General features: G+C 41.8%; 2 protein-coding genes across 2 annotated transcripts; one reads left to right on the top strand and one right to left on the bottom strand.

Moving 5' to 3' along the window:
- Window positions 1–12,620: 12,620 nt before the first annotated feature.
- LOC106567090 (tubulin alpha chain) lies at window positions 12,621–15,793 on the top strand. The gene is made up of 4 exons (XM_014135974.3): window positions 12,621–12,761; window positions 14,149–14,371; window positions 14,474–14,622; window positions 14,727–15,793. Exons 1-4 carry the CDS (start codon window positions 12,759–12,761, stop codon window positions 15,705–15,707), a joined length of 1,356 nt encoding a protein of 451 aa, XP_013991449.1. The 5' UTR covers window positions 12,621–12,758; the 3' UTR covers window positions 15,708–15,793.
- A 59-nt stretch (window positions 15,794–15,852) lies between these two features.
- Window positions 15,853–21,620, bottom strand: LOC106567089 (melanocyte protein PMEL). Its single transcript, XM_014135973.3, has 12 exons — window positions 21,470–21,620; window positions 19,934–20,029; window positions 19,606–19,752; window positions 19,116–19,250; window positions 18,800–18,961; window positions 18,293–18,637; window positions 17,863–18,090; window positions 17,631–17,756; window positions 17,412–17,520; window positions 16,923–17,128; window positions 16,629–16,719; window positions 15,853–16,331 (listed from the first exon to the last, which is right to left on the bottom strand). Exons 1-12 carry the CDS (start codon window positions 21,528–21,530, stop codon window positions 16,163–16,165), a joined length of 1,875 nt encoding a protein of 624 aa, XP_013991448.3. The 5' UTR covers window positions 21,531–21,620; the 3' UTR covers window positions 15,853–16,162.
- Window positions 21,621–24,638: the final 3,018 nt, after the last annotated feature.

Raw genomic sequence — 24,638 nt, forward strand, 5'->3', positions numbered from 1 at the left:
GTAGAGTTCCACATCTTTATTCAAAAGTGAAACTTCAAGCAAAAACAAATCAAATAAACGAACAAATAAACGAACAACTAAACGTGACTACGTGGTGCACAGGCACAAACACAAAACAATATCCTACAAACACAGGTGGGAAAAATAGCTACTTAAATATGATCCCCAATTAGAGACAACGATTACCAGCTGCCTCTAATTGGGAATCATACAAAACACCAACATAGAAAATAGAAAATATAAACTAGAACACAACATAGAAATATAAACTAGACTACCCCCTAGTCACGCCCTGACCTACTACACCATAGAGAAACAAGGGCTCTCTACGGTCAGGGTGTGACAATAATGTAAGTAAAGTGTTGATCCCATGTTTCATGTGCTGAAATAAATGACACCAGAAATGTTCACAACGTGCAAAAAACATTTCTCTATAATTTGGTTCAGAAGTGTGTTTACATCCCTGTTAGTGAGCATTTCTCCGTTGCAAAGACAATCCATCCACCTGACAGGTGTGGCATATCAAGAAGTTGATTATACAGCATGATCATTACACAGGTGCACCTTGTACTGGGGACAATAAAAGGCCACTCTAAAATGTGCAGTTTTGTCACACAACACAATGCTACAGATGTCTCAAGTGTTGAGGGAGCGCGTGAATGGCATGCTGACTACAGGAATGTCCACCAGAGCTGTTGCGAGATAATTGAATGTTCATTTCTCTACCATAAGCCACCTCCAACATCATTTTAGAGAATTTGGCAGTACATCCAACGGGCCTCACAACCGCAGACCATGTGTAACAACGCAAGCCCAGGACCTCCTCATCTGGCTTCATCACCTGCAGGATCGTCTGAGACCAGCTACCTGGACAGATGATGAAACTGAGGAGTATTTGTCTTTAACAAAGCCCTTTTGTGGGGATAAAATTATTCTGATTTGCTGGGCCTGGCTCCCCAGTGGGTGGGCCTATGCCATCACAGGCCCACCCATGGCTGCACCCCTGCCCAGTCATGTAAAATCCATAGATTAAGGCCTATTGAATTTTTTTCAATTGACTAATTTCCTTATATGAACTGTAACTGATTAAAACCTTTTACAATTGTTGCATTTATATATATTTTTCAGTATAAAATCAGTATAAAAATCACAGATATTTAAAAAAAAAATGAAAAAAAATCTCTACAGTAGAGCATGCTGGGAAATGTGATAATGACTAGCTATTAAAAACACTGGCGGTTCTTTTACACCACTGAGTGTTAACTTCACTCTTACAGAGTGGATTTTATTCCTGAGTCAATGTTATCAAATAAAATGTTACACTGAAAAATCAACACTGGCCAAATTGCTGTGCAACCTGTCATTACAGCCATACATTTGTAATAACTTTTTTCATTTTCAAAATGCAAGATAGGCAAAATAAATAAACTGTTTTACACCTGCATTTGGAGTTGAAAGTCATTCATGTTAGGGATATCTCATGTCACTTCTCTGGAGTCCAGAGCAAACAAAATGATATGGTCTACTAGTGGAGGTTGCAGAATCAGATGAAAAGCATGTTCTGTCTGCACCTTGCATTCACGTTGGAGGGCCTACAGAGTGCTCATTGTCAGCCAGGTAGCCCTGTTCTTCCTCACAATTATCATAATAAATTTGCCCGAATATGTTACATCTTCATTCCATAATATGGAGGCAGTGCGATGTTACAGCTGCTTGTCTTTAGACATACAGTACCAGTCAAAAGTTTGGACACTCATTAAAGAGTTTCTTTATTTTTACTATTTTCTACATTGTAGAATAATAACGCACACATCGACACTATGAAATAACAGAATATGGAATCATGTAGTAACCAAAAAAGTGTAAAACAAATCAAAATAGATTTTATATTTGAGATTCTTCAAAGTAGCCACCCTTTGCATTGATGACAGCTTTGCACACTCTTGAAATTCTCTCAACCAGCTTCACCTGGAATGCTTTTCCAACACTCTTAAAGGAGTTCCAACACATGCTGAGCACTTGTTGGCTGTTCTCTGTGGTCCAACTCTTCCCAAACCAACTCAATTGGACTGGTGGAATTGAAACAAGTTCCTTCTGGTCACTAATCTGGATATGTGCGCCCGCCTTTGTGCGGCAATGCTGATGACTGGTCATTGGTCAACAATCAACAAGCGCAACTTTTTGCTTCTGAAGAATATTTCAGATTTTAATGGAGACTTGCGGGCAATGGGTTAAGACCATCAAGGACAAAAATTGTATGCCAAAAAAAAAAACTTTGGGGGGGAAATTATAGGCTATCACCATTGAAATGGGCATTTTGGAGATGTGCAAAGGGGCATGTGCTCTGCACTGTAGTGATGAGCGATTAACCAATATATTTTTTATTCGGTTTTTAAACAACTAATTGACTGACTTGGTTCAATTATTTGAATTCCATTTATTTTTATTTTTTGAGCTCATTGCGCACATTGTTGACTTTCTGTAGATAAGCCTGATCAAATCCTAACTGTGCAATGTAGTAGGGATTTTTAGTTTCCAACAGGCCAATATTCTACATACAGTAATTTATCGCAGAAAACGTGGTAATTAACTGCAATGACCATAAATCATTGCATGCCTACTTCTCACAGTGTTTCTTTTACTCCTGCTATGTAAAAGTGACAGAAAAATGTGTGCTTGAGGGATAGAGAGCAAATGAGGTATCTTTACCTGAAAATACATGATCTAAGTGATTGGTAGTTGGTATTCAGCAGTCATAAAAGTATGCCTTATTTACGTTGAAGAACTACAAAAATGTGTATTTAGTCAGACAGCATTGGCATCAGCTCTATAGAGATGAGATGATGACTTGGAATTAAATAAAGCCATCAAATAAAGATGTAATATACATAACAATTGAAATATTTTATTAAAGTACCGTAAAGTAATGTGAATCAATTATGGTTAATAAGTTATAAGCACTAATGGGCAGACACTACCATCAATGGATTCTTATTAATTGTTTCTGTGTTGTTACAGCATTCAATCCACATAACGCATAGTGCATTTAATGTAAAAAATATCGAACCGACTTCAGAAAGCACTAATTGTTTAGCACTACTGCACAGGTAGTGCACCCTATTGGTACACGTGCCTGTAGGCCTACATTACTGACGAGTGACGATGACTATGCATTGCAAACAACCGCGAACTGATACAGTCAGTGGCGACCCGTCACTCAGGGCAGGTAAGGCAGAGCCCCACATGCCAAGCTAAAAAATATATATATATACTGCTCAAAAAAATAAAGGGAACACTTAAACAACACATCCTAGAACAACAAAATCACACAAAAATAATCAATGGAAATCCAATTTATCAACCCATGGAGGTCTGGATTTGGAGTCACACTCAAAATTAAAGTGGAAAACCACACTACAGGCTGATCCAACTTTGATGTAATGTCCTTAAAACAAGTCAAAATGAGGCTCAGTAGTGTGTGTGGCCTCCACGTGCCTGTATGACCTCCCTACAACGCCTGGGCATGCTCCTGATGAGGTGGCGGATGGTCTCCTGAGGGATCTCCTCCCAGACCTGGACTAAAGCATCCGCCAACTCCTGGACAGTCAGTGGTGCAACGTGGCGTTGGTGGATGGAGCGAGACATGATTTCCCAGATGTGCTCAATTGGATTCAGGTCTGGGGAACGGGCGGGCCAGTCCATAGCATCAATGCCTTCCTCTTGCAGGAACTGCTGACACACTCCAGCCACATGAGGTCTAGCATTGTCTTGCATTAGGAGGAACCCAGGGCCAACCGCACCAGCATATGGTCTCATAAGGGGTCTGAGGATCTCATCTCGGTACCTAATGGCAGTCAGGCTACCTCTGGCGAGCACATGGAGGGCTGTGCGGCCCCCCCAAAGAAATGCCACCCCACACCATGACTGACACACCGCCAAACCGGTCATGCTGGAGGATGTTGCAGGCAGCAGAACGTTCTCCATGGCGTCTCCAGACTCTGTCACGTCTGTCACGTGCTCAGTGTGAACCTGCTTTCATCTGTGGAGAGCACAGGGCGCCAGTGGCGAATTTGCCAATCTTGGTGTTCTCTGGCAAATGCCAAACGTCCTGCACGGTGTTAGGCTGTAAGCACAACCCCCACCTGTGGACGTCGGGCCCTCATACCACCCTCATGGAGTCTGTTTCTGACCGTTTGAGCAGACACATGCACATTTGTGGCCTGCTGGAGGTCATTTTGCAGGGCTCTGGCAGTGCTTCTCCTGCTCCTCCTTGCACAAAGGCGGAGGTAGCGGTCCTGCTGCTGGGTTGTTGCCCTCGTACGGCCTCCTCCACGTCTCCTGATGTACTGGCCTGTCTCCTAGTACCTATAATTTACAACCTGTGGTCTATACCATTTGCACAACAGCATGTGAAATGTATTGTCAATCGGTGTTGCTTCCTAAGTGGACAGTTTGATTTCACAGAAGTATGATTGACTTGGAGTTACATTGTGTTGTTTAAGTGTTCCCTTTATTTTTTTGAGCAGTAATATATATATATATATATATATATATATATATATATATATATATATATATATATATATATTTTGTCCTTTAAAATAACATCAAATTGATCAGAAATACAGTGTAGACATTGTTAATGTTTTAAATGACTATTGTAGCTGGAAAAGGCAGAATTTTAATGGAATATCTACATAGGCCCATTGTCAGCAACCATCACTCTGGTGTTCCAATGGCACGTTGTGTTAGCTAATCCAAGTTTATCATTTTAAAAGGCTAATTGATCATTTGAAAACCCTTTTGCAATTATGTTGGCACAGCTGAAAACTGTTGTTCTGATTAAAGAAGCAATAAAACTGGCCTTCTTTAGACTAGTTAAGTATCTGGAGCATCAGCATTTGTGGGTTTGATTACAGGCTCAAAATGGCCAGAAACTAGGTGTCTGGTTAGACTGTAAACTCTCCTTCCAGACCCTGTTGGGGCTAGGGGGCAGAATTTTCACGGCCGGATAAAAAAAAAGTACCCGATTTAAACTGGTTACTACTCTTGCCCAGAAATGAGAATATGCATATAATTAGTAGATTTGGATAGAAAACACTCTAAAGTTTCTAAAACTGTTTGAATGGTGTCTTTGAGTATAACATAACTCATATGGCAGGCCAAAACCTGAGAAGATTCCATACAGGAAGTGCCCTGTCTGACAATTTGTTGTCCTTCTGTTGCATCTCTATCGAAAATACAGCATCTGTGCTGTAACGTGACACTTTCTAAGGCTTCCATTGGCTCTCTAAAGCCGCCAGAAAGTGGAATGGGGTGTCTGCCGTCTCTGGGCAAAGTATAGGAGCAGAGTTTGTAAGTGGTCAGCCTGGGGACAGTGAGACTGAGATGCGCGTTCACGAGACTTCTCAATTTTTTTCTTTCAGTCTTTGAATGAATACAACGTTGCCCGGTTGGAATATTATCGCTATTTTACGAGAAATAGCATAAAAATAGATTTTAAACAGCGTTTGACATGCTTCTAAGTACGGTAATGGAATATTTTGAATTATTTTGTCACGAAATGCACTCGCGCATTACCCTTCGGATAGTGCCCTGAACGCACGAACAAAACGGAGGTATTTGGATATAACTATGGATTATTTGGAACCAAAACAACATTTGTTGTTGAAGTAGAAGTCCTGGGAGTGCATTCTGACGAAGAACAGCAAAGGCAATCCAATTTTTCTAATAGTAATTCTGAGTTTAGTGAGCCCCAAACTTGGTGGGTGTCAAATTAGCTAGCCTGTGATGGCCGAGCTATGTACTCAGAATATTGCAACGTGCTTTCCCCGAAAAGCTATTTTAAAATCTGACATAGCGTTTGCATAAAGGAGTTCTGTATCTATAAATTCTTAAAATACTTGTTATGTATTTTGTGAACGTTTATCATGAGTAATTTAGTAAATTCACCGGACGTTTTCGGTGGGTATGCTCATTGTGAACATCACATGCTAATGTAAAAAGCTGGTTTTTGATATAAATATGAACTTGATTGAACAAAACATGCATGTATTGTATAACATAATGTCCTAGGAGTGTCATCTGATGAAGATCAAAGGTTAGTGCTGCATTTAGCTGTGGTTTTGGTTTTTGTGACATATATGCTTGCTTTGAAAATGGCTGTGTGATTATTTTTGGCAGGGTACTCTCCTGACATAATCTATGTTTTGCTTTCGCTGTAAAGCCTTTTTGAAATCGGACAATGTGGTTAGATTAACGAGAGTCTTGTCTTTAAAATGGTGTAAAATAGTCATATGTTTGAGAAATTGAAGTTATAGCATTTGAGGTATTTGTATTTCGCGCCACACGATTCCACTGGCTGTTGAATAGTGTGGGACGCTAACGTCCCACCTAGCCCAGAGAGGTTTTAAGCATCTCCAATCCAAAATTACATCTAGAAACGGCTTCCTATTTCGCAACAAAGCCTCCTTCACTCATGCTGCCAAACATACCTTCGTAAAACTGACTATCCTACCGATCCTTGACTTCGGCGATGTCATTTACAAAATAGCCTCCAACACTCTACTCAGCAAATTGGATGTAATCTATCACAGTGCCATCTGTTTTGTCACTAAAGCCCCATATACTACCCACCACTGCGACCTGTATGCTCTCGTTGGCTGGCCCTCGCTACATATCCATTGCCAAACCCACTGTCTCCAGGTCATCTATAAGTCGTTGCTAGGTAAAGCCCCGCCTTAGCTCAGTTCACTGGTCACCATAGCAACTCCCACCCGTAGCACGCGCTCCAGCAGGTATATTTCACTGGTCATCCCCAAAGCCAACACCTACTTTAGCCGCCTTTCCTTCCAGTTCTCTGCTGCCAATGACTGGAACGAATTGTAAAAGTCACTAAAGCTGGAGACTTATATCTCCCTCACTAACTATAAGCATCAGCTGTCAGAGCAGCTTACCGATCACTGCACCTGTACACAGCCCATCTGTAAACAGCCCACCCAATTACCTCATCCCCATGTAATTTCTTTGCTCTTTTGCACCCCAGTATCTCTACTTGCGCATCATCATCTGCACATCTATCACTCCAGTGTTAATGCTAAATTGTAATTATATCTCCTCTATGGCCTATTTATTGCCTTACCTCCCTAATCTTACTACATTTGCACACACTGTACATCAATTTTTCTATTGTGTTATTGACTGTACGTCTGTTTATCCAATGTGTAACTCTGTTGTTTTTGTCGCACTGTTTGCTTTATCTTGGCCAGGTCGCAGTTGTAAATGAGAACTTGTTCTCAACTGGCCTACCTGGTTAAATAAAGGTGAAATAAAAAAAATTGTTGCCCTATGTCTGCTTTAATGCTATTGTGCAAGTCATGGTAAATCTGTCCAGTAAAGAAAACCCTGCTTTTCACATTGGATAACCGAGACAATCGTCATTAAGCACCCCCTCGAACCCCACCCATTGTGCGTCAATTCTGCATTACTCTGAAATATTTTGCCACAAATTGATTAATTGCAATAACTGACCACAAAAAAATGGTCTATTTTGCATATCTCTGATTTGAGTAATGCAATTTTTTAATCTATATAGGTCAAATGTATATTCTGCATATGATATAATGCCTTGAAGATGTATGCACCACAGCCTGCTTCATTCATAGTGATCAGCAGAAAAATGCATGACAGTCAGATACAATGTTACACTCCATTTGTCAACCTAACCTAGTTACCGTCTCACCACCTCCAAGCTGCTTCAAAGAAACCCATACAATCGATAGGCCTAGCTCTATAGAGCACACAATATAAACCCTGTGGCAAATGTGTAATCTATTCTACATTCATTCTTGTGATTAGATCAACCTTGCAGAATGAAGGCCCTCCCATCCACTGAGAGAGATCCCCCTATAATCCACTGATATTATCATGGATTGTTTAACTAATAGTCAAATGTATGACCCCAAAAAAGGTTTTAGACACTTACTGTCATGCGGAGTGGAACAGGTGAACCCAAGAGCAGACTCAGACTCAGAGACTGGGATGAGGTAACCAAGGTATTTATTGAAACACGGGGGGGGGGGGGGGGGGGGGGGTTGAGTGCAGGCCAGGGGAAGCACAGGCGGGTTGCTGGAAACCAGGTGCGGAGGCTGAGGGTGAGGCGAGAGGTGTTGGGACAGGATAAGCAGGTCCGGAGGGGAATCCAAGGGAGCGTAAAGTGAGAATCCAGGACAGAGTTGCAGGACTGACAAGAAGTCGGACTGGAGACAGGGACCAGAGTCAGAGCAGGCAGAAAGAATGAATGAATGAAAAACAACGTCAGGCAAGGGTAACCAGGAACAAACAGCTAGAAACATGGACTGACTGAGCAGAGATTACAATCTGACAGTGTGGAGGTGGCAGGACTGAGTATTTGTAGTCTTGATTATGGAACAGGTTGCAGCTGGTGGGGATCTGCTCTGATTCGAGCACATCTGTCTCTGCCCACACAATCACACACACACACACAGAGGGAGAGGGAGAAAGCACTGGGGGAGTGGCGGCAGGTCAAGGAGACACAGGATGGGCACTAGAGGGCGTGGCAGGACTAGATGTGACATTTTCGTATTTAAGGTTGCTGCCTCTATCATCGGCAAGCCTATCTCTGACCTTTTTAACGTGTCTCTCCTCTCTGGGGAGGTTCCAATTGCTTTGAAGGCAGCCACGGTTCATTCTTTATTTAAAGGGGGAGATCAAGCTGATCCTAACTGTTATAGGCCTATTTCTATTTTGCAATATTTGTCAAAGTGTTGGAAAAACTTGTCAATAATCAACTGACTGGCTTTTTTGATGTCTATAGTATTCTCTCTGGTATGCAATCTAGTTTCAGCTCAGGTTATGGATGTGTCACTGCAACCTTAAAGGTCCTCAATGATGTCCCCATTGCCCTTGATTCTAAGCAATGTTGTGCTGCTATTTTTTTGACTTGGCCAAAGCTTTTGATATGGTAGAACATTCCATTCTTGTGGGCCGTCTCTGAGGGGTCTTTGGCCTGGTTTGCTAATTACTTCTCTCAAAGAGTGCATTGTATAAAGTCAGAAAATCTGCTGTCTCAGCCACTGCCTGTCATCAAGGGTGTACCCCACGCTTTTCTCAATTTACATCAACAACATAGCTCAGGCAGTAGGAAGCTCTCTCATCCATTTATATGCAGATGATACAGTCTTATACTCAGCTGGCCCCTCCCGGGTTTTTATGTTAAACTCTCTACAACAAAGCTTTCTTTCTTAGTGTCCAACAAGCTTTCTCTGCCCTCAACCTTATTCTGAACACCTCCAGAACAAAGGACATGTGGTTTGGAAAGAAGAATGCCTCTCTCCACACAGGAGTGATTACTATCTCTGAGGGTTTAGAGCTTGAGGTAGTCACCTCATACAAGTACTTGGGAGTATGGCCAGACGGTACACTGTCCTCACTTCTCTATCTGAGATATCTACTGCAGCCGTCATCCTTCACATACAACACCCGTTCGGCCAGTCACATTCTGTTAAAGGTCCCCAAAGCGCACAAGCGCACACATCCTTGGGTCGCTCGTCTTTTCAGTTTACTGCAGCAAACACTCAAACTGGACAGTTTTATCTCAATCTCTTCATTCAAAGACTCAATCATGGACACTCTTACTGACAGTTGTGGCTGCTTTGCGTGATGTATTGTTGTTTCTATCTTCTTGCCCTTTGTGCTGTTGTCTGTGCCCAATAACGTTTGTATCCTGTTTTGTGCTGCTACCATGTTGTGTTGCTGCCATGTTGTGTTGCTACCATGTTGTTGTCATGTTGTGTTGCTACCATGCTGGGTTGTCATGTGTTGCTGCTATGCTATGTTGTTGTCTTAGGTCTCTCTTTATGTAGTGTTGTGTTGTCTCTCTTGTCGTGATGTGTGTTTTGTCCTATGTTTTTATTTAATTTATAAATATAATTTTTTTTATCCTCCCGCAATAGGCCGTCATTGTAAATAAGAATTTGTTCTTAACTGACTTGCCTAGTTAAATAAAGGTTAAATAAAATAAAACAAATAAAATGTAGGCCAAGTACAAGTGTCATTGTGATTGTGATTATAATTATAATATGTATTCATTTCAAGTTATTCTGTTGCTTGTTTTAATATTTACTGTCAGTTGCAGCCTGACCACATTCAGTTATAAAAGCACTGTTCAATATGGGTGCTTTCATCAAAATGGGTAGACTTAAATAGCTGATATTATTGATAAAATGTTAGACTGTACCAACTAAACTTGAATTTGTGGTTGTTGTAGAACTACTGTCTGGGCTGCTGATAATAGAGGTCAAATGACTCAAGCCTAGATCTAGGACAGGGAGCAACAGACACCCAACCCTCAAGCCCCCTTCCTCCCGTGGTCCATCCGTTGCTAGGTGATGAGTAACGGAGTTGCTTGGTTACAGGCCTAGTATCCACATAAACCGTCTTTATCTGTTAGTCACGTGACCAAGCTTGAATAGCAGCAGCAGTAAAAAGGAGTAGGACATAGCTGCCCCAGTGGGGGATGTGACTGAGGCTTCCCTCCAAGTTCCTTGTTTTTCTTTTCTCTTACACTGAGTTATAGATGAAACGGTTAAAACCTCCTTTCTCTATCTTTGGTAGGATGAGCTGGAGAAGAACAAAATGTGGTGGAAAGAATTGTGATAAGGATGGGTTGAACCTTAACTTTGACAAACAAATGCCAAACAATGCATGTGGTATGGCAGTTTAAACTAACTTTTTGAGGCATTGGTATGGCTTCATGATTTGTTTGGATAAGGGAAATAAAATGTCCATATAAAACAATTGTATGTCATTCAACATGCAGCAGCGAAGTGGAAAGGCTCAGCGGCAACCCTGGTTGCTAACCACATGGGACTCAATGGCAACTATACACACTATCCCCATAGGGTTATACATGATACCCCCATTATCTGCTCCAGAAGCCACTGAGAGAAGAACACCAGAAAAACACAAAGTTGTTTATCATGAAAACATCTATTTTTATCACCTCTATAAAAAGCTATTTAAGATTTATGCCCTACAGTGGAATATGTTTTTTAAGCATGAAAGGTAAAAAGAAGTAAGCCACAGATACTGTAGACATGGCTGTTGATTTCAAAATGCACTTTGAAAGCTTTTATCATAATCATAAAGTCCTTAAAGCTTTAATATGTTCACGGAGATAACCAGTATGGGCCAACAACTGCTTTTTGACTGCATTGGAAAACCATGAGTGCGATCCATAGATTCCATAGAGGACCACTCCCATCCAGCTGCTGTTTGACTTCAGGGCTCCTCTTCCCTCATCTGTTGCGGTGTGGGGACCTCCCCCTGGAATTGTATAGGCATGAGACCACACGTCTTGTTCCGCTCCTTCTACAGTGGACCTAAATCACACTCACACTTACTGTATTAACCCACAATTGACAATCTTTGTTTCTTGGTAGCTTACCCAATGAGCAAAACTGGTCGAAAATATGTAATTTCAACCAGTTTTGCTCACAGGGTATATTTAGAATATTCCAAAATAAAGCTCTAAAGACAAACAAATTGCTTGTGTCACAGATATTTTTGAGGGGATTTTACAGAGGGTCTGTATCAAAGCAATTATTCACTTTACAGTATTTTTTGTTGTTGTTGTGTGATTTAACCTTTATTTAACTAGGCAAGTCAGTTAAGAACTTACAATGACTTTGTAGAACAACCTGATGTAAGCTTCTATTTATATATCTGCCAGACAAAATCCAGTACTCAGGATAGTCTGACAATGCAGGCTTTTCAAACTTCGGTTGTTGTGTAATCCTTCAGGACAGTCTGTGTGGGGATGTAGACTTATCAGGAAACTCAGACCTGAGCCCTTAAAGTCAATATATGTTTGGTCATTATGGCTATATTCAATTGGATAGATAGTAGAAAGAAAAACTGCTTCCTTAAACAGAATACACTCAGGCCAGCCCAGTGCAATCAGGAGCAAGACACTGTGATCACGTGATCAGCCCAGGGGGATGACATCATCATTGCAGAGAATATAGGACAAAGAGGGAGGAGAGATAGGAGGAGAAAAATAGGCTTTAAAAGCATCATTGGATCACTGGCTCAGCTTCAGTGAGATAGAGTCCTTCCCTGATTCTGTCATTTTAAATTATTTATCTGGTACTGTTCCCTAAAAGGACATTGGACATAAATCTATATATAACCATCATTTAAGATGTGGGTATGTGTTTTAGGTTGTCCTATGGTGATAGATTGGAAGGTTTCTTTGAGCATTCTGACCTTCAGTAGCTTCCAACACTCCCATTGATTTGCAGTCAATAATCCTAATGCTAAAGCTGTCCCTACACATAAATATTGGATTGCTCACTCTCAAGGGTATTCATGATAAGGTGCATTTTTAATTGGGGTGAACTATATATTCAAACAGCGTGACACAGGACATAGGGTCAATTCACTACCTTCCATTCCCTGAATCACATAACATTTAATAATTCTCATAATTCACAATTAGAAAAATACAAAATTAGCATAAAAGCTTCGTTTTAAAAATTTACTTTTCACACTCAAATAGGCGAGTTACACGACGCACACTGCCTGTGCATAAATCTGGAAGCGCCGCCCCTCTCAATCAGCAGTTGTTGCGTCGATCCTGACGCGCAGAGAATACAGTCATTCATTCAGACACAAATAGGGATCTCTCTGCGTATTGCTTTGTGTTTTCCCTTATTGTTCGATCCTTCTTAGAAAACATGGTAAGTCATGTTGTTTTTTCAGCAATAATAAGCCTGAAATAATTACGTTTTTGATGTTTTCTAATGAGAATTTATATAATTATGAGACAATATTACACCCTAATTGTGGCTATATGGGTCGATTCTTATTGTCTCGGTCAATGAATTCTGGATTGGGGGGATTTAGAGCATTTTCGTGTTGTTCACCCATTTCCAAATGCAGAAGATTTGCTTAGACTGCATTAGCGTTTGGAAATGGTATTGCATGCTATTTCGGTTTAATACAAGGGTATTACATAAATTGGTATGGCAGTGGAATGAAAGAACTAGGGCACTATATTTTGCATGCAGAATTTGTGCTAGCTATTGAAAACATGAATTGTACAATATTCATCAAAGGCAGCAACGTTTATTTATCCAGGAAATTGATTTAAAACGGTAATAAAATGGGATTATATTCTCACTGTCATTCATTGTGTTGCTAGGTGTGGGAGGGCAGACTGGGTGGGGACAGAAGGGGAATATATGTCTCACTTCTGTAACATATGTCTAACACTATGTCTAGTTAAACCATGAAAATAAACCTCTTCCTCTCCGGCTGCCAGCTGCATTTTAATTCCTTAGTGATGTAACGTGACCTTCTTGTCAGTTTAGTAATGGTCATATGTTTATAGATGTCAAGATTCCTCTGCTATTGGTCTCCATTCATGCGGTTCTTCAGTTTACATGTAGCCTACCCAGTGTTCCACTAGGTGGTGTTTTTGGCAAGTGTACATTTCTGTCAAATGTATTGTAATTCTGCTACATTAAAAACCTCTTAAGGATCGGCCCCTTTCTTTTTCGCCTAAATTTACATACCCAAATCTAACTGCCTGTAGGTCAGGACCTGAAGCGAAGATGTGCATATAATGTTGGAGAATTTAACACATTAGATCTGGTAAAAGATTTTAAAAAAAGAAAAAAATGGCATTTTTTTGTACCATCATCTTTGAAATGCAAGAGAAAGGCCATAATGAATTATTCCAACCCAGGCACAATTTAGACTTTGGCCACTAGATGGTTTTAGTCTGATCCAATGTACTATTGCATATCTGTTCAAAATGTTGTATCAAGACTGCCCAAATGTGCCTAATTGGTTTATTCATACATTTTCAAGTTCATATTTGTGCACTCTCCTCAAACAATAGCATGGTATTCTTTCATTGGAATAGCTACTGTAAATTGGACAGTGCAGTTAGAGTAACAAGAATTTAAGCTTTCTGCCCATATCAGATATGTCTATGTCCTGGGAATTGTTTTTGTTTCTTACAACCTCATACCAATCACATTAGCCTACATTAGCTCAACCATCCCGAGGATGGGACACCGATCCTGAAGAGGTTTAAATATTTTCTCATTTATTTTCCAGCGTGAGTGTATCTCTGTCCATGTGGGTCAGGCTGGAGTCCAGATTGGCAATGCCTGCTGGGAGCTCTACTGTCTGGAACATGGTATCCAGCCAGACGGACAGATGCCCAGTGACAAGACCATCGGGGGAGGAGACGACTCCTTCAACACCTTCTTCAGTGAGACTGGGGCTGGAAAGCATGTCCCCAGGGCTGTGTTTGTAGATCTGGAGCCCACAGTCATAGGTAAGCTTCCTGGTTCTCATTCAATTGAAATAAAGGTATGTCAAAAAGGATTTCCTCTGCTTTCTTGAGCTCCTTAATGAGCTGTTCATTTTCTCTCCTCAGATGAGGTGCGCACTGGGACCTACCGCCAGTTATTCCATCCTGAACAGCTCATCACTGGCAAAGAGGATGCTGCCAATAACTATGCCCGTGGACACTACACTATTGGCAAAGAGATCATTGACCTGGTGCTGGACAGGATCCGCAAACTGGTGGCTATCTCAGAATGAATGAATTACAGATTTTATCAACTATCTGATCAGAATGTGGACATCTGTTGTCCTCCTTTTATTGACATATTTCTCTATCTCTTCAGGCTGACCAGTGCACAGGCCTTCAGGGCTTCCTGGTTTTCCACAGCTTTGGAGGTGGCACCGGCTCTGGTTTCACCTCTCTGCTGATGGAGCGCCTGTCTGTTGACTACGGCAAGAAGTCCAAGCTGGAGTTCTCCATCTATCCAGCTCCCCAGGTGTCCACAGCTGTGGTGGAACCTTACAACTCCATCCTGACCACCCACACCACCCTAGAGCACTCTGACTGTGCTTTCATGGTGGATAATGAGGCAATATATGACATCTGTCGTAGGAACCTCGACATTGAGCGTCCCACCTACACCAACCTCAACAGGCTCATTAGCCAGATTGTTTCCTCCATTACTGCTTCCCTTCGATTCGATGGTGCCCTTAATGTTGATCTGACAGAGTTCCAGACCAACTTGGTGCCCTATCCACGTATTCATTTTCCTCTGGCCACCTATGCCCCAGTCATCTCTGCAGAGAAGGCTTACCATGAGCAGCTCTCTGTCTCTGAGATCACCAATGCCTGCTTTGAACCAGCCAACCAGATGGTGAAATGTGACCCTCGCCACGGCAAGTATATGGCTTGTTGCCTTCTGTTCCGTGGTGATGTGGTGCCCAAAGATGTCAATGCTGCTATTGCCACCATCAAGACCAAACGTTCTATTCAGTTTGTTGACTGGTGCCCAACTGGTTTTAAGGTTGGCATCAACTATCAGCCTCCCACTGTAGTCCCTGGTGGAGACCTGGCCAAAGTCCAGAGGGCTGTGTGCATGCTGAGCAACACCACTGCTGTGGCAGAGGCCTGGGCTCGTCTTGACCACAAGTTTGATTTGATGTATGCTAAACGTGCCTTTGTGCACTGGTATGTGGGTGAGGGCATGGAGGAGGGAGAGTTCTCTGAAGCCAGAGAGGACATGGCAGCCCTGGAGAAGGATTACGAGGAGGTAGGGGTTGACTCCATTGAGGGGGAGGGAGAGGAGGAGGGAGAGGAGTATTGAAATGTCCCTGCAGGCAAGACATTGTCAAACATTGTTACTGTTGCATGATCTGATTATGATACCTAATAAAATATTTAATTAAATTAGCCATTTGTGCTCTTGGTCTTTATTCACAACATTATTTTGACAAATAGAAAGACAATAGTGCAGTTTTGGGGGGATTTTAATGGGGGAAAGATATTAAAATGTATAACTTCACAGTAGTTTTCACTAATATTCACTGGTCAAACCTCCAGTATAAAAATGTTAAATCAATGTTGGTCTTACCATACATATGCTCTTTGAAAATGTTTAGTTTGAGGGAAATAAGCCAAATTACACACAGTTAAAAAATAAATGTATAAAAAGTATAAAACAAAAAACAAAACATGTCAGATGACTATATGTGCAAATAAAATGTTTCTTGGCTGTTATTTTGTGTGTATTTGACAGTTGAATGGGTTGTTGTTGTCCATTCACACAAGCCTGTCATCGAGCAGTGGGCTGTTCTCTACAGGAGCCTGTCGACTCAGAAGGTTCCAAAACAGCAGAGGTCCAGAGCTCCAACCAGGACTGCTCTCAGCGCTCTGGGAGGAGGAGCCAACCACAGACTCCTCCTTCAGAGGACGGTAGGCTTTGAACCGTCTGTGGAACAAAAAAAGAACATTAAATTACATGATTTTTTTTACTAGGCTCACTTGACAAAAATTTGTGAATCTTAACGTGTCTCCCCTGGTGAAATAAAGGATAAAAAAGGTCATTAGAAAGGTATTATCAATGGTACAATATGACGCATACAGTTGCCCTGAGACATGGCTGTACAGTGTAAACAGACACCATAAGGGTCATGTCTCAAAGCAAGCGGTACAGGTTATAGTTTGTGGTGATATGGAACCCTTCAGAAAGGTGTGACAAGTGTAGACCAATATTGATGTGACTCACTTGTAAGTGTAGGCCACGGATCCAGCGACCAGAGCAACGATCAGGACCCCCATCACCATGGCTACAGTGCCCACTGAGGACAGACCGGAACCTGCCAGAACACAGACAATAATGTATGTAAAACAACTTCATATAACAACATATTCATTATTTTCTAAACAGTAACAATAAGTGTTGGACTGGAAGGTGTTGGACTCATTGTCTCTGGGACCCAGGTATGAGACATGGGTGAGGCTACCACCCAACATAGCCACCATACAGAGATATGAAGAGCAGACATGTTACAGTACATACCCATGGTCACGCTAACTTTGGCGCTGGTGACTGCCAGACTGACATCATTGGTCATGGACACATTGATGCAGAAGATGCCAGAGTCATTGAAAAAGTGACGCAGTACCAGCTGGCACTCAGAAGAGGGCGACACTGTGTTACACATGGTGTGGACTGGCATCACACAGTCTGCATCCGACACCACCATACACACCTCTGTGGGAAGGCTTGGTGGAAAACAGATACAGGGTCAGAAACGCTCAGTGCAACAATAGAAGCCGGTTTCCCTGACCCAGACTAATCTTGGACTAAAATACAATACTTTTTAAAAAATCCAGGACTAGGATTAATCTGGGGAAATGAAACTAGCCCTAGTGCTTAACTGGTGGGATATAGGCCTGTATTCCTTATTGATTTGTCTGCGGACCATGATTCTGCTTAGCGAAATAATGACTGGTTTGATTCTTTGAGACAGTCTCCCTTTAATTGCTTTGGTGCAGGAATACTCACCTCCCATGGCAGGTGACAGTTAGATCCACTACATTTCGTTCAACCTCAAATTCATCAGTCTTGATCAGAGCATTGTCCACTTGCACTATCTTCAAATTCTCAATGCCCTCTGAAAACAAAGACATAAAGACGGGATGTAATAATCCTCAATGTTAATCAAATCCAATATTAGGAAACCACAAGGCGGAGATTTAGATGTCCTTTAGACAGTTGACTCACCAACAATGTCAATGCCAGCGCAGAAGGACCCATAGCGATAGATCACACAGTCATCATCCTTGGGTTTTTCACCTGCTTCACGCTTAACAACTATCACCACGGGAGCTTGAGCTGTAGCCGTCTCCCCTGTATCAGGAGAAAAGTGACAATCCAACTATTTAAAACACCTTAGACATACAATTCATTCCCTTAATTCATCAATTGATATGCTACGTAGGTGTTTTGAACATACCTGCTGGCTCTACGTCAGAAGCAGCTGTTGTTAAACCAGCGGAGACAGTTGAGGTGTCAGGGTTGACTGGAGAAGGTGTCTTTGTGTGCTGAGCGGTGGAGGATCCCACCTCAGGCGTGTCCTCCTGTGTGTCAGTCTCAGCGGGGACTGAGGGGCCTACATTTACTGTAGCTCCCTGTGTGGCCGCCGTTACTGGAGCAGCCGACGCATCCGCAGCAGGAGCTCTCACTGGAGAGAGAAACATGACCATTCAATTTCCTATTTTCTTGGTCAATTCTGGCTTAGCCTACTACGTATTGGGTGAATGTCAAAAGTATTTTCCCACGAGTCATCACTTCCTCTCTCCTTGACGAGACTAAGGATGCAAGGAACCCAAGTAAAGCCTTTTGACATTCACTTCTGGACTACAGTGTTTCAAGATGAGAATTACCTGTCGTGCCTGCCAGGTTTGCAGGCCCAATAGTGACAGTGTTACCAGTGGGGATAACACCAGCTGGTGTGGCACATGCTTTATCAGGGATAACAGCCTGTACAACCACCTGGGGTTTGAAGCCGCCAGCCACTATGTAGGTATGGGTGACAGTCAGCTCTCTGGAGATGAGAGCTCCACTGCTGTCACCAAAGTCCCAGTTGTATGTGATGTCAGCGTCACTCAGGTACTCGCTGGGATCGTGGAGACTGATGGTGAAGGCTATCGCTCTGTTCTGGACGAAGCTCAGGTCTGCCTCGTTGACGTCGTTCACTTGGCTCATTGAGACGGCAAAGGGGATTTGATCTAGAGACACGGAAATAAATACCTTCAAGTAACTTCCAGTAGAAAGTATTGTTGTTTTCTACATAGATTGAATAAACATATGCATTTTAAAATAGTATTAAAATCTGTTCATTCATTCACTCATTAAGTCATTCAATTTGTTCACTCATTCATTCTACTAACCAGTGATGGAGAACTGTGTGGAGGCGTATCCCAGAGGGATGAACTTCTCGTGGCTGCGGTAGTGGTAGATGACAATGTCCACTATGTAGGAACCCAGAGGGACATTGTCTGTCCCGATGGTGAGGGAGGACGAGGGGCCATCAGACACCTGCCAGTACTGACCTGTGAGGCAAAGCAAAGGAAATAGCTTTGCATGCTTATAACAGTGTTATTACATGGTTATTAAAGGTTTATAACATTCCTACAAGACAAAGTAAAACACGTTAACATGTATACTGTAGGCCTAATAGATGAGAGTGCTTGCAGCTGTACTTACCCCATGTCTTCCATACAAACACATATGGAGGGGGTTTGTCACCACCCTTCCTGAAAGGTGTGCCGTCGGGAAAGACTCCGTTACACTCCGTGTTCTGGGCAGGATACACTGGCTCAGACTGATGGTAATGTGTTCCTAGAGGAAAACAGAGCACGTGTTGGTTTCCGCCTTGTCTTTAGACAGAGGAGTATGTACTATGAATATGTAGTATCTAACCTCAAAACTAAATTTTTTGCAGACAGTAACTTGGCACTGCAGTTTCCAAAGGGAAAGAACAATACAGATATTGTAGACTGTCATGCATTATTAATGAACAATAGCTGTCTAGAAGCCAGCACTCATGCGAGATTTGGCTCTGGGCACCAAGATTACTGTATAAGTGACAAAAGCCCCTCATATAGCCAAAACTCTAATCTTGTTCACAAGACTCTTCCTCCCAATAAGCCTAGGGATGAGGTCATCAAAACCCAGTCAGTCCTCGAGGACTTACCATTGACGGTGAAGTTCTCGGCCCACACCACCTCTCCGTCGGGCATGACCTTCTGGTTGTGTGGGAACTGCAGCTCGATGGTAAAGGTCACCTTGGCTGCAGTCAGGGTCGGTGCGTCATTACCCACAATGAACTTCACCTTGCCACCTGTTGAGAAGAATGTACACTTTGAATTGAATATCATAAGTATACTATTTCACAGAGATAATTGTCTTACTTTACTTAAACCCTTTTGTCCACAGAGATATTCCTGATAAATAAAATGAAAAATGTTATTTAACCATCAGAGTATTTAAATTGTGTTGAGACAGAGGAAAATTGTGCATACCTTTCCAAGAGTCTTTGTAGCGAGGGTCTTCATCTTTCCACAACGGATACATTTTCGTATTCCATGATGGATATCGTGTGAAGCGACTTTTGGGCTCTGGAATATAAATCATAGATATTACATAAGTAAGCATGCACAGTCAGCATTTATTCATTAGAGTTGAAAAGGCAGGAGATGGTCACACTTTCGGTTGCAACCAAAGGAGGGGGTTCAGCTCTGACCTAGGTGACTGCTTATCCCAAAAGCTCTACAATCCCCCTCAATCCTATTCATGTGACTGTCAGCTGAGTGTGTACCATAACTTTACTACAGATTAGAGCTAAGGGAGAGGATTGTCTTTGACATAAGGACCAAAGAGGTCAAACAATTTATATTTAATTGCACTGATAAGCACAGACTATTTTCATAAATGCATAATGTTTTTATTTGAATCAATAATCCCCCCCAAAAAAGACAAATCAAAATGCTAAACCTGAGTTAGATTGAACTCCGGTCATCCATACACGGCACCCTATAGCCAAAATCACAAAATACAGATATCCCAATTGGGGGAGACTGTAAAGTGATTATCAAGGGTATGATTGTTAGAATAGGCTACTGTAATGTGCACCATCGGTACATCTTACTGTAAAATCAAGAATTTACAGCCGCTGACTGATACTCTCTATATTGTTCGGAATTAATGCAAACTACCGATTGGTGACGAAAGAGACCCTTCTCTCTTGTGCTTTTTAACTATTTATTTAAAATCTCATGCGACTTGCACAATGTTGAAGGTTAGTGCATTGAATCTTCCTAGAGGCCCTATTACTGCAATGATGCTTCCCCATAAAAATCAAGAATGACAACAGAACTAATTCATATTTGTGCAATGTTTGCAAAGCATTTGGAGAATAAAATGGATAATCTTCATTGAAAGGGTTTTAGTCCAGGACTAGGCTTAATCTGTGTCTGGGAAACTGACCCTTTGTCATGCACATAGTGCTGCACTGAGGAGTGCTGCAATGAGGAGCCACTGTCATAAGAGTGGCTAAAACAATACCAAATGCAGTGTTTCACAATACACAGCATTACTGAAAGGTTTGAATGAAACAAGTGTTACTACATTATTATCATATTGTGAAATACTGACACGCCACAGCCTGAGGTAAGAAATAATGCCCATTTGTAATTTAAAAATATACTTTCTTATAAACATATAATCTAAGTATACCAGATTATCGGGTATACATAATAATATTCAGAGTGGCTGTACAGATGTAGGATCTTAATTTGATCACCCTGTTGCAGGAGAACCTTCCTGCAATGCAGGAAATGTAAAACTTGTAGTGTATTTTAGGTTTAAAAAGGCGTTTGAAGTTCCTAATTTCCACTTTGAAATACTAGACTTGATTTTCCCTTAAGAAAAATGTATCAACCCCTACAAACATGTCCATTAATTATAATACACACAATAATTCACATTTCCTGTTGCTGCAGGATAATTTTCCTGCTGTAGTAAACTGGCTTAAATTAAGATCCTACACCTGTACTTACTTGCTGCAGCAGATGAAAACAGTGCCAGCAACAACACTGCAAGGACTGTCCCCATCTTCATTCTAAGTGTGCACGCTTCCTTTCCACATTAAATATGGAATATCCCTTTTCTTCTCCTCCAATGCAGGTCGGAACAAACTCACCAGACCATTGTGATTCCTGGCTTTATAAATTCTTTAATCTCTGGCCTCACAGCAGTTGTACTAAACCCCTCCTACCCTTCTGAAACTGTGGTCCCACCTCCCCAAAGGCAGTGGTGTAAAGTATTAATAAGTGGTACTTTCAAGTATTTTTACTTGAGTCATTTTTTGGGGTATCTGTACTTTACTATTTATATTTGTCAACTTTTACTTCACTATATTTGTAAAGAAAATAATGTACTTTTTACTCAATTTATTTTCCCTGACACCCAAAAGTAGTCGTTACATTTTGAATGCTTAGAAGGACAGGAACATTGTCTAATTCACACACTTATCAAGAGAAAATCCATGGTCATCCATACTGCCTCTGATCTGGTGGACTAAACACATGCTTCGTTTGTAAATGGGTGTGAGTGTTGGAGCTTGCCCTTAACTATCCGGAAAAATAGTGCCGTCTGGTTTGCTTAATAAAGGAATTTGAAATGATTTATACTTTTACTTTTGATAAAGTATATTTTAGCAATTACATTTACTTTTGATCCTTAAGTATATTTCAAACCAAATACTTTTACTCAAGTAGTATTTTACTGGATGACTTTCACTTAAAAATCATTCTCTATTAACGTATCTTTACTTTTACTCAAGTATGACAATTGGGTACTTTTTCCACCACTGCCCAAAGGCACTTGTGACATGTGGGGCTTTTCTAGAACAATATAGCAGGGCTCATTTACATAAGGCACACAATGAAAAAAAATATTTTACATACACATTTTGGTTGACCTGTTTAGAACATGTCTACAAGGTTTCAGAAGATACCTTAATATATATGAGATGTTTAACTTGTCTGCTAACACATGATAACATCTGGGGAGTGATATGCATCAATCCAGTTAAAAAAGAAGACATGACTAAAACATAATACACCTGTTGTAATTATTTCCCATGAGGCTGTGCAGTCTTGGGACCCATGAAATTGTCTTTCTTCATCTTTGTCTCCATACTGTAGCCACATACACTCCCCATTACCTACACATACTTACATACAGTATAAGTCAACTTCGATTCATATAGTATTTGTTACTGTGACAGATTATGGATGGGTGCAACAACTTGTGAACTCATCAGTCTACATTCCCAAGGCTGTGGGGCTCTGTTAGTCTTTGGTACCCTAACCTAAGGTTCATGCTGCCTTGTGAATGAATTGTGATAGTAAATATGGGGCAATACTATGGTAGGTACAGTAGATATGCACTTCTTATAGTCTATTGTATAATGAAAAGTGCTTTACAAATGTAATAAATTATTATTATTGCTGGAGTAGCGAGAATGCTTCAAACTTTCATTAAAATTGTGTGAAAACTTATGTGCTCCCTTAAAATACCACCGGACCCATTACATTGAGGCCAATCTGGACTCTGTCCCAAAGACTACTTCCCCCAATGACTTAAGAGATTTACCCTCAAATTCTTTCAGCTCTAATGAGGATATTCAGTATTAAAATAGTCTAATAATCCGAGCAATAATGATCAAATCTTATCACACATGACAGTAGTAAGAAATCAAATCTTGCAACACTCTTCAAGAGATATACAGTACCAGTCAAAAGTTTGGACACACCTACCCATTCAAGGGTTTTTCTTCACTTTGACTATTTTCTACATTGTAGAATAATAGTGAAGACATCAAAACTATGAAATAACATATATGGAATAATGTAGTAAGCAAAATAAACTTTAACAAATCAAAATATACACTGCTCAAAAAAATAAAGGGAACACTTAAACAACACAATGTAACTCCAAGTCAATCACACTTCTGTGAAATCAAACTGTCCACTTAGGAAGCAACACTGATTGACAATAAATTTCACATGCTGTTGTGCAAATGGAATAGACAACAGGTGGAAATTATAGGCAATTAGCAAGACACCCCCAATAAAGGAGTGGTTCTGCAGGTGGGGACCACAGACCACTTCTCAGTTCCTATGCTTCCTGGCTGGTGTTTTGGTCACTTTTGAATGCTGGCGGTGCTTTCACTCTAGTGGTAGCATGAGACGGAGTCTACAACCCACACAAGTGGCTCAGGTAGTGCAGCTCATCCAGGATGGCACATCAATGCGAGCTGTGGCAAGAAGGTTTGCTGTGTCTGTCAGCGTAGTGTCCAGAGCATGGAGGCGTTACCAGGAGACAGGCCAGTACATCAGGAGACGTGGAGGAGGCCGTAGGAGGGCAACAACCCAGCAGCAGGACCGCTACCTCCGCCTTTGTGCAAGGAGGAGCAGGAGAAGCACTGCCAGAGCCCTGCAAAATGACCTCCAGCAGGCCACAAATGTGCATGTGTCTGCTCAAACGGTCAGAAACAGACTCCATGAGGGTGGTATGAGGGCCCGACGTCCACAGGTGGGGGTTGTGCTTACAATCCAACACCGTGCAGGACGTTTGGCATTTGCCAGAGAACACCAAGATTGGCAAATTCGCCACTGGCGCCCTGTGCTCTTCACAGATGAAAGCAGGTTCACACTGAGCACGTGACAGACGTGACAGAGTCTGGAGACGCCGTGGAGAACGTTCTGCTGCCTGCAACATCCTCCAGCATGACTGGTTTGGCGGTGGGTCAGTCATGGTGTGGGGTGGCATTTCTTTGGGGGGCCGCAAAGCCCTCCCTGTGCTCGCCAGAGGTAGCCTGACTGCCATTAGGTACCGAGATGAGATCCTCAGACCTCTTGTGAGACCATATGCTGGTGCGGTTGGCCCTGGGTTCCTCCTGATGCAAGACAATGCTAGACCTCATGTGGCTGGAGTGTGTCAGCAGTTCCTGCAAGAGGAAGGCATTGATGCTATGGACTGGCCCGCCCGTTCCCCAGACCTGAATCCAATTGAGCACATCTGGGACATCATGTCTCGCTCCATCCACCAATGCCACGTTGCACCACAGACTGTCTAGGAGTTGGCGGATGCTTTACTCCAGGTCTGGGAGGAGATCCCTCAGGAGACCATCCGCCACCTCATCAGGAGCATGCCCAGGCA

Source organism: Salmo salar, chromosome 13, assembly GCF_965601325.2.
Source record: "Salmo salar chromosome 13, fSalSal1, whole genome shotgun sequence".
NCBI lineage: Eukaryota > Metazoa > Chordata > Actinopteri > Salmoniformes > Salmonidae > Salmo > Salmo salar.